This window comes from Dicentrarchus labrax, unplaced genomic scaffold, assembly GCF_905237075.1.
Source record: "Dicentrarchus labrax unplaced genomic scaffold, dlabrax2021, whole genome shotgun sequence".
Taxonomy (NCBI): domain Eukaryota; kingdom Metazoa; phylum Chordata; class Actinopteri; family Moronidae; genus Dicentrarchus; species Dicentrarchus labrax.
This window is the reverse complement of record NW_026136706.1, coordinates 4,638,116-4,649,284: the sequence shown is the minus strand read 5'-3', so window position 1 is coordinate 4,649,284 and position 11,169 is coordinate 4,638,116. Positions and strand designations below refer to the sequence as shown.

The window sequence follows — 11,169 nt, the reverse complement described above, 5'->3', positions numbered from 1 at the left end:
TATTTTCATCCTGGTATTATTTTCATGTTAAACTGAAGCAAATATTTCCACACCCTCGATAACACACCTGTCTGCTCAGTGCCTTCCTTATCTGACACCTGCGGTAGAAGAGATTTAGGTTTTTATTTCAGAATGTCTTTTTCTGTACCCGACTAAAAGACCAAAACCATAAAACCTCAGCGTATCATCATCAAGAGTGGAAAAGTGTCTGTCATTTCCTGTTTGGAGCAAATGGGACACTTGTGTTTACTGATGAGTCTCTGCTGATGAGTCTTTTCCCATCATTTTCCACCATCAGCCTTACCATGCATGACTCTGTGGGAGAGTCACCATCTGTGTGTGAAACAGCTATTTTTACCGCAAGTCATGGACTGAATCTTCTAGAAACATCCAGCGCTTTGGCAGCGTTTCCTTTGACGTCCTACAGTGAAACAGCCCGGTTATAGTTGTTTACCATTTAAAGTAAAGTACATTTTCTTGTAAAAATCCATACACAGTGTAAGCTCATGATGCACAGGATTAACCATTTAATAACATGGAGACAAATTTGGCCAGAGGACAGGTCAGGAATTAACTGGGGCGAGATGATTCCACTCATTTCTTACATAAAGCCTGTATAAAGCACTGAATAGCAGCACATTCATGGAGTAAGGACGTATGGATTTTAGTCATTAGGTTATAATAACTTGGGCTATATGGATGTGGCACAAAGGCAGGGTCAGACTAAGTTTCTGAAGCCAAAACATTTTTTTTTAATTTGAAGCCATAAGTAAAGGAAATTAGTGATTTCAGAGCAGATAACTAATCTACATACAGAGAGCGGTTGCCAATCTGTTAAGCTTTCCGCCCAAACCGAGGTGGTATGATTCACAGATTCTTCCAGTGAGATTGCTTTCAGGGTCTGAATTTACTCTCCTTTCATTATGTTGTGTAATTTTTCATTTTCCTGCATCTCAACTTATGTAAGGTTGCCCTTTGAGGCAGAAGCTGTGCAATTTTCATCAATGTGTGCGCACTTCTTTGGATAAGCTCTCTTACTGCGTTAACATTCACCTCTTTGTATGCCATCCAGCTGAGGCTCTTAGTCACACAAGCAACGCAGCCATGCAGCTTCATTTCATGCGTATACACAACTCTCTCCCCCCCATTTTCACACACACACATCCTTTCCTCTCTCCTCCCTGCTGTCTTCCTCTCTTTTCTGCATCTAGACACACATGCATTTACTCTATAGATGGCACACACACACACACACACACACACTCTCTTAGCCTGCCAGGCTTGGGAGCATCAAGGCCTAATCTAGGTCACAGCATAAGCCCAGAGGTATCCTGTTCTCCACACACACACACACACACACACACACACACACACACACACACACACACACACACGCACGCACGCATGTTTTTGATGCATATAAGATCTATTTTGACTCGACTAATTTTCCCTCAGCTAACAGTAAAAAGCGTTTGATTTTCACTTTGACAACAGACACGTCTCACATCCCAGAATAAGGAAGCCTATAAATAAAACCAGTGAATTTCATATTTTTCCAAAAATCCCCTCCCCATCTTCATCTCCTTCCTCTCCCTTCCTGAATAATTGGTTATGTGAGTCAGTCTAATGGCCCTTATGATTGTCACAAGGCCATCATTTCCTTGATTAAGTGCACTTTGGGATCTTTCTACAGCAGAATCAACATCCATTTAGGAGGCACTTCCCCACCGAAGCCTAAACTGAATCTATTTTGTGTGTGTGTGTGTGTGTGTGTGTGTGTGTGTGTGTGTGAGATCTGCTTAAATAAAGACATGGATGCTCCTGCATGCTGCTGCAGAAGCACCATAGCATCCCTTTGATATGACTTAGCCTGACAGCGTACCATCCGAGATGCGACCGTGTGTCACAGCACAGAAATAGAGGAGCTTATTTCTTTACATCCGTCTCCAGCTTTCTATAAATATTCCAAAGCTCTCTGTTCTCTCTCTTCCTCTTTCTTGCTGATTTCTCTGTTCTCCCCCTCCCTCCCTCCCTCTTCCTTTCTCCCCCTCTCTATTTGTCCATTTTTTCCCCCCCACACACTCTCTGCCTCCCACATCTTCCCTTTTCCCTCTGCTACCGTCGTATAATGTGGAGAAATGTGTCTCTTGTCTAGAAAGAGGCAGTTAAGCGAGAACAAAAACCCTCATGTGCTGCATATTATTTCTGAGGCTGTAAGGTTTGGATTTCCTCCCCTCCGACAGTCCTGCAGGAATATTTAGTAACCTGACAGTGATTTTATCAAACCACACATAGAAATCACTTCCTTCCTTCTCTATCACACAGATTTCCACCAATGGAGTACAGTGCGACAACCATTAATCTCCTCTAGCTCAGACGTTTGATTCAAAAATAGGAACATTGACAAGAAAAAGAGGCCAAGCTGACTGTGTCCAAAGCAACTGCCAGTTAGACGCTGCTGTGGCTATCCACACAGTGCCATCCTCCCTAACCTATCAGTGTGGGAAGTAAGCGTGCCACCTATGAAGTCAGCAGTCCCCAACCCCCACCCTGAACACATGTTTAACATCCTCTGGGCACAGGCTGAGCAGAGCACTGAGACACAGCTGAGAATTAGAGAGAGAGAGAGAGAGAGAGAGAGGGAGAGAGGTAGAGAGAGAGTGAGCGGTGAAGTGGAAATATGGGTGAGCATCAGAGAAAGACAGAAATAGAGCGATAAAGCAGTGAATTAGGCAGCGGCAGAGAGAGGAGGAGGAGGAGGAGGAGGGACACAGAGAGTCTTTCACTGAGGCGCTGATGCTTCATGCAGACATTGTTATTTTCCCGTAGCAGAAGAGCTCTCGTCGTGTGTGGATGTGAGGACCTCGTGGATTTGCTGCTTTGCTGAGACTCAGAGGAATTCATTGCATCTGGATCCAAGACGGCTGCAGACAGGAGGATGCGACTGTGGCTGGATGCTAGGATCCATGTGGGCCTGTGACGTCTGCACTCCCCTCAGTGGCTACCTTCTTCCCCATAAGGATGCCTCCAGCAGCACTGACCCAGATTGTGGAGTCCTGGCTCTTAGCTGTGCACTGCTCCTCGGGTGGTCTGTGAATGTGATGCGGACGAGGCATGCTCTACACCTCGGCGGAGACCGCTCAGCCCGCTGCCTCTGCTGACATCTGCCTCCGTGGATACACACAACAACTGGCAGGGTAAGGATGCGCTGCTCTGACCTGCACGCTCTAATGTCAGGCTGATGGGTATTGTGTGTGTGCACGTGTCTGTGTGTTGTATGAATACAAATCACTACAGCCATGTAGATCTCATTTTTATTCCTCACACATGTGCTTGCTCCTCCTTGGGTGCACCAATACTTCCTTCCAGAGGCTTTAAATGGGACCATGCTGTGGCTGTGATGATGAACTGTGTATGCATGCACTATGCAGAATAGCTCCATGTATAATGTATGACCTAGGAGATATCATGGTGAGCAACAAGTAACTGCGTTTCCCCTAAAGTGCAGAGGAAAGTAGGCTAGGATGGCACAGACAGAGAAGACCCGAATAAATAATTTATTAAAGTCCTTTAGGTTTCTGAAAGCATCCATTCTGCCTCCAGGAAAAAAAAATGGACATTAGGATAATCACATTGGGAGAGATAAAGCAATTTTATTCAGCTGAATTCCATCTGAACCAGTCTAATGAAGACAACCCAGTCAGACCCTCCACCCCCTCAGTCTGGTCAGTGCAGTTCAGCTCAGGTCAGTTTAACTTGACGTACATAAAGTCACTAAGACACATCACACATCAGCACTTCTACCACGAGACAAAGGAGTGGGGGTCATTTGATCAGAGGTCAGACACTTTGCTCTGAGGTCATACAAAGGTCAATCGGTTTGCAAAGTCACTGTCAATACTTACACACTCGTCTTGTGATGGCGTAGGATGCTGACTTCAGGCCTTACACTTACAATTCTACTTTTCACAACTCTGCATTTTTTCCTTTGGATGTTGGATGCTGATTTAGTAGCTTGAGAAATACTTTTTTAATTCCAGTGGGTATTTTAAACTGAATTAAGGTTTGTTTTGTACTTTTGTCACAGTGGACTGAAATCTGCTGAATCGAAACTTGACCTCTGTGTATTGCTCAGGATCTTTTCAGTATTTTGCTGCCTATTAGGTTCAAACTTTTGGCTGAGTCATGCTTGAAAATAACCCGTTCCTACATCTGGAATTAAGTTTATAGTTGTTCTGAACTGCTTTGTTCGAAGATGGAGTCATAGAGAGGGGGGGAGTCACAACGTCGTTTAAATATGGGGATAACGGCGCACATTTTCAGACACTCTCTCCTGGAAGTCATTCATTCATAGTGTTGCACTTGTTCACATGCAAAGTGACAGAAATAGCTGTGTCAAGAAAGAAAGTTCAAACCCTGGCTCCGTTCACACCTCTGGACAGCTGGCCGATCGGTGTGTGGAGTGATCTGTCAAGAAGTTCTAAAGAAGCATACTGGCAGCTCTGTGATGTGACGTTGGTTAGTCAGCTCACTCTGCTGTAGTTTCAAGACCTAAATCGTATCACATATTGACTTCACAGATACTTAACATACTTATATACGTAACATTTTTTAGGTTTGCTGTTCTAAAAGGCATTTAACAGCTTAGTAAGATACTCATATCTGATAAAAATGGCACATACATACATGTATCTTCATGCCAAGTGACTGAACACTGGAGACCAAATACTACCATCAGTAATCTGCACATATCATCTCAATGATACCACCAGTGCCACTTAAATTTTATTGCAGCTCTTTAAAGGCCAACAGACACTTAAATCTAAAGCTTGTCTGGATTATTCAGTTGTGTGCATTTAAATTTGCCTTCCCTAGTCATGTTATATCACACAAAACTCAACAACAAATCGTCCTGTAGTTACAGTAAATTCTGTATTTAATCATTACAATGGGGACTAATAGTTTGGTTGAGTTGGTGCAGTGCTAATGACAGTAGTAGTAACAGCAGGGGTTGCAGTGGTCACCACTGTAACAGACGGTTCATGGTGCTCAGTGATGGAATAAGTATTCAGACCCTTTACTTAAAGGTCCAGTGTGTCACATTTAGAAGGATCTACTGGCAGAAAAGGAATCTAACATTCATAGGTATGTTTTCATTAGTGTTTAATCACCTGAGAATAAGAATTATTGTGTGTTTGTTACCTTAGAATGAGCTGTTTATATGTACACCTTCCAAGGAGTCCACCATGTTTCTACGATAGCCCAAAATAGACAAACCAAACACTACAGCGGCCCCCGCAGTTTCTCCTACACATTTGGAGGGGTGTGAAGCTGAAATCTCACGACTAACGCCACTCAACTATTGTACTATTATATCTGATGTTATTGGATTAATAGTATGCTGCATTAATGTGCTATGCTGCATTTTACTGCTGTAGATGTTTAAAGTTGAGCTCATTTTAACTACTTTATATACTGCTGGGTACTTTAATCTACAGCAATGCATCATATTCTATAAGATCATCGTATGCTTGTAGCGTCGCTGTCCTGTGAGAACCACATATCTCTAAAAATGCAACTTTTCATGAGCTCAGAAAAACTGCCCTGTTTTCAGCTTTGTGACGATGCATTTTCCAGCTAATCCAAGAGGGTTTTTAAATAATTTATTTATCTCAAGAAGAAGGCAAATCTTCTCAACCCATAAAGGAAACACTTCATCCTTCAGTTTATCAGAAACATTCAAAATCAGCACATCTGCAGATAAATGATTTTCACTGGACACTGACTTGTAAGTAAAGCTGTCAGACAAATGCAGTGGAGTGTAAAGTTGCTTAAAATGGTACTTAAATAAAGTCCTCCCACCCCTCATGGTGCTATAGCTCTACAGCAGAAAGAGTTAATGGGAGAAGTGGCTCAACAGAGCTGAGGCAGATGTGACAGCTGTGAATAAGAGTGAATAAAGAAAAGTGAACAACTAGGCCCTGTCCCTTATGGCGGAAAAATTACCAAACAGGATCTGATCCGTCACATTATTGCAGTTGCTCCACTGACGCGACACTCAGTCTGAAAAATAAGGGTTTGTTAATTATCATATTAATGCCACTGCGAGAGCTACTCCATCCAATCTCACTTATCTCCTCAGCATACCATGGCACTTAGGAATCGATTGCCTCATTCAAGGGGAGAAACCATCTGAAAAGTATTATAGCAGCAACATGGCTGACCTGACCTCGATGCAAGAAAAAAAAGGCCTTAAAACAGGAGTGGATTTACAGTAGCTCAGGGCAAGGGGATGACCATTGTCTGTTGCTGCATCTATTCCATGTATGGTGCATTGAAGCAGATAGTCTAATGCATTCGATTGGGAGACTGGATGACGGCATTGTGCAGCCGCATAAAAGGGGTCAGCGGTAGCCTAAAGGTTAAAGAAAAGCTTGGACAGGGAGGGCTATTGCCGGAGTCTCCATACTGGTCGGGGGTAAGAAGTGAGCAATGCTCTCCTTTCGAAGCATTGTAGCCTGCAGTAATCAATATTTTTGAAATGGAATCAAAGGCGACACTTGTAATTCTCAAGAAGCCTCTTTTAGCTCTTTGTTTTGGTCTTTAAAGGTCCAGTGTGTAGGATTTAGTGGCATCTAGCTGTGTTGTCGTTTCATCCTCCCCTTTCAAGCGCGAAGGAGAAACTAATGTGGTTTGTTCATTCTGGGCTACAGTAGAAACATGGCAACTAAACATGGCGGAGACCCGCAGTGTCTGTATATAACAGGCTCATTCTAAGGTAACAAAAACATAATGATTCCTATATTCAGCTGATTATACACTAATTGGCAATATCAATTTCTGCCAATAGATCCTCCCAAATGTCACACACTAGACCTTTAAGATATGCAAATTTACGGTATGGTCTGAGCCGATCCTGTCAATCATGCACTGTACGCTACCTGCACAACACCACATGGCAGACAAACTTAGTGACTAGCACGGGAAGAAAGTTGAGCATCTGTCAAGATAAAACACCAAGATATTGTCTTAAAAGTTGATGGAGACCAAACCAGAGCTAAAAGGACTGCCGGGTGGCCAGAGAAACTATTCCAAATGAATCTATTTTGCTCTGTGTCTGATTGATATGTAAATATTAAATTATTTGATAGCACATTAGCTATAACAACCTCATTAGTGATGTGTGTCTGTTTGTTTTAATGTTTTTCTGCTCCCAAGTGGCAAAATAAATGAATACAGACGATAACCATAATGTTTTTAAGTTGTGTTTTAACCAGATATGGTTGCACAAGTTGAAGCACATTTGCCAAGGGTTGGGATGTTGTCACAGTGGCAGACTCAGGCTGCCTGAGAGCAAGGATGAAAAAATGAAAAGCCCAGTGCACAGAAAGTTGTGATGCATTCATGGTGAAACAGTTCCAAAGCCTTTTTTTAGCATATCAGGCAGCGTATATGGCACTGCATTGCGTTTGGCATCCTAGATGGGTCTCTTGCACATTGGGACACCCTAGAGGGGTCTTGTTTTATCTAGCGCAGGGGCATCCAGGGGTTTGAGGCAAGGCAGAAGCTCAAACAACACAAGAAACAAAAGATAAAAACAACAAAAGCAAGTGGGCAAAAGCACATGTGATAAAAAACAACAAAATCAGACAGACCAACAATAAAAGAAACTAACACATGAATTTGATTAAAAAGATTACATCAATTAAAATTCTACTCCTGAAAAATGGTGATTCAATCTTACACCTATGTCTTTGACACTGCCACAGCCACCTAACAACAAGCAGCTGAGACGGTTTCACAAGTGTTACAACAGATGCTCCGCCATCTTTGTTACAGTCTGAACATGCTAATTAACATTATATGAATGCCTTTTTCACTGAAGTCATTTTGACAGTCACAGCAGCAAAAGCTCAGCTGTAAATAATCATATGAATGATGGTTGAATACCATTTAGCTGCCTCAGTTTCAGGGTCCTGCTGTCATGTTTGCTCACTGAGTTATTGATAATGTTACTGGTAATATCTGTGCTTTTATTGTGAAAAAATGACAGACACTAGCCAGACATACCACCATTGTTATTCCTAACATGTTAGCAAAAGTTGCCTATTTAAACATCCAGCAAACACGAACAGAAATGTAATTTATTTGGGGATGGATCTCTGGCTAGCTGGTCCTCTTAGCTCTGTTTTAGTTTCAGCTTTGGAGCTCCTGAGAAACATATCTGGCTCTTTATCTGCTAAATGCTCCACTATGTTCACCAGCTCGTCGCTGTAACTGCCAGTTGGTGCTGGGAACGTGTAGTGTACAATGGGTTGTAAGAGCTTTGTCTGCAGTAAATGGCTGCCTATTGAATGAACTCAGACTGAACCATTCAGTCTGACTGTGGACTATATAACTAAAACAATGAGCTAAATACAGCAAGCTGCAGAGCTGCAGGGGTGGGTGATAATTAGCTGTGTTTTTCACTGTGAAGGACCATTTTAACATCATTTTGTCCTTTGAGTTATTATCAACATTTTTGATTGGTGCAACTTTACATTTATTACATAGGAAATTTGATTTATTCCTTTTTGTACCATAACTGTTCAAAATGATGGGTTAGTTGATGGTCAGAATACTGTTGAACAGGCTTTCCCACAATGTTGAGAGAACATTTCTGCATGAAATATAAACTATTGCTATTCTCTAAAACTATCAATATTAGTATTGACCACCTCTATATAAGGGCTTAAGTCTGATTAGAGTATCCAGAAGGGTGGAGCTGAACTGTTTCTTTGCTGAATCATTCTCTGAATAAATAATGTTAAAATAAAATAATAAAATAAAAATAATTAAAGAAAACAGTCTGTAATAAATATCTCTTCATCAAAGATTAAACATAAGAAAATTGCTGCAGATTCAGATTAGAGACTGAAGACAGAATAGTAACAGCGTTACAGCGAGTGAGAACCTTTGCAACATCAAGGACGCATAAAAAAATAGCTTTGTGCTAAAAATATCTCAACCAAGGACTATTTATGGAATGAAAGGAGAGAGGGATGCATAAAATTTCCACGTTTGCCAGATAAATTAAAACACTCTCTAATACTGGACGGAAATTGATGATACTTTTGACCAATTTATCACCTTATTGCTCATGTGAGTGATTTCAGCTATAACATTTATTAGTTTTTTTTGTATTTTAGCTCTTGTGCATTCTCCAAGTAAGTCAATTCTGAGTATTCTTGGTGTTTAGTTAGTGCGGCAGATGTTATTGCAGATGTTGTAGTATATGTGTGTTGTTTTTATGCTGCACTCTTAGTTATTATCTGTCCTTGTAGGCTTGCTAACATCATAGGGTTGGTCGACCATTTTGTTCCAGACTAAAATATCTACGATTGGATGGATTGCCAAGAAGTTTTATACCGACATTCATGGTCCCAGGAGGATGAAGCCTACTGACCTCTGTGATTCGGTAGTCTCACAGAGCCAGACCCATCTCCACACTTTGTTTAAGTGCTGTGCCAGTGCTGGAGAAAGGCTGAACCCCATAATCATTCTGGGGAGAAAATAGTGTTGGGGGAACTTGCTTTGGAGGAACATGGGCATGTGGGGAGATGAGACCTGGCATTAAAATGTCTAAATCCCTGCAAAAGAAAAGTATGTGTAAGTTACTAGCTCTGTTGTGACGGGGACTTGGTAACACACAGATAGCAGAAGGGGGAGGAGAAGGCTGACTAAAATAGTCAGCCAGTGGCAGGCTTATACTGACATCCTACTTCCTATGAGTCAGACTAGTGATGCCCTGACTTTTTCATCCATTACCACAATGAGTTTGGCATTTTTAAGATGAAATTAAGTCAAATATCTTGACAACTATTGTATGGATTGTCGTGAAAAAGGTTCTGGTGATACCCTGCCAAAGTGTTCACTTATGCAGGGCAATATCACATCAAGTGCTTTATAGATTGGCATCAAAGTTTGTACAGACATTCATGGTTGTCTGTTGAATAATCCTACTGGCCTGTTTCTAGTGTACCCAAGAACCATGGATGTATTAAGAGAACTGCATACAGTGTTGGAGAAGACATTCTGTTCATTCCTATGAAAGCTGCTCAGTGGTGCATGCAACTAAAAAATCTGCTGCAAAGAAATTACCCAGATAAATGCATACTGAACATTCCCTACGGGCCACAGGGGAGACTTCCACTGGCCAAGCGTCTAACTTCCAGTTTAGCCCTCCGTTAACTTGAATGGGGATTAATTATTTAATCGTGCGAATGTTATCGTCTTTAAAAATGTAATTGGACTGAATAGATCAAATTCTGATAGTGAGGTGAGTCATTCTGCAGGGGTTGCGACGCTTTTAAAGTCACTTCTGTCACAATGTAACCTTATGGGAAAAGTATTTCTGCTCGAGTGCGCATCACGTGACAGACACCATTACTGTAATTACACAGTTCGGTCACTATGTCAAATTGGAAGCGCGGCATTCATTTTGGGGGCTTTCAGAGAGCAGACAAACCAAACACTGGCTGTAGATACGGCCTTTTGAGTTTTGTGGCCACCTACACTCTTGGAAGAGAAGGGGAGGGTGAGGTGAGTTGGTCGCAATCTCATCACTAAATCCGACATTCTGGTTCTTTAAATGCCACACATGAGGACCACGCTGGAACAAAACTTTGATTTGTTTGTTTTTAACCAAACAATTATTTTGTGTCATTGATTATTTTTAAAGTAAGAGTCACACATTTACTGGCTTTGTTTTCAAGTTTGCTTCTAAATTTCATGTATTTCATGTTCCTGTCACATGAAATACTCGTGCCCAACCTCCAATTTTTGTATCAGACCAAAAACAACTCGTGACCGTAACAAAAGGGAAAATTGACAACTTCCCAAGTCAATCTCTATTCAAACTGTGGTAGCCTACATAGAAAAGTACACAAACTACGCAGTACAGAAAGACATTAAAAACAGAAAGTCAGAAAGAGGTTTCATATCTGCACAATGCTCGTGGTTCTCTAACTGCACTGATGGGAAGCTATAAAAGCGAGGGACCGTATACATAACAAAAGTGACTTAATGCACAGAGCTGTTGTAAAAGCACATACAGTTCTCATTCAAAGCTACATTTCCCGCACTACTCTTATCCCAGTGTGACTTGTATGGTACAGTTACAAGACTGGC

At 41.6% G+C, this 11,169-nt stretch overlaps 1 protein-coding gene across 4 annotated transcripts in view; it reads left to right on the top strand.

Moving 5' to 3' along the window:
* The first annotated feature begins 2,577 nt into the window (after nt 1-2,577).
* LOC127365670 (nck-associated protein 5-like) overlaps nt 2,578-11,169 on the top strand; it is a 70,559-nt gene continuing 61,967 nt past the window's right edge. For 2 of the 4 annotated variants that reach the window (XM_051404025.1, XM_051404026.1), the window contains exon 1: nt 2,578-3,197. In XM_051404025.1, coding sequence (XP_051259985.1) covers nt 3,115-3,197 — 83 coding nt within the window. In that variant the 5' untranslated portion in view covers nt 2,578-3,114. The remainder of the gene's footprint in view (nt 3,198-11,169) is intronic. The other 2 variants (XM_051404021.1, XM_051404022.1) reach the window with 2 other exon arrangements.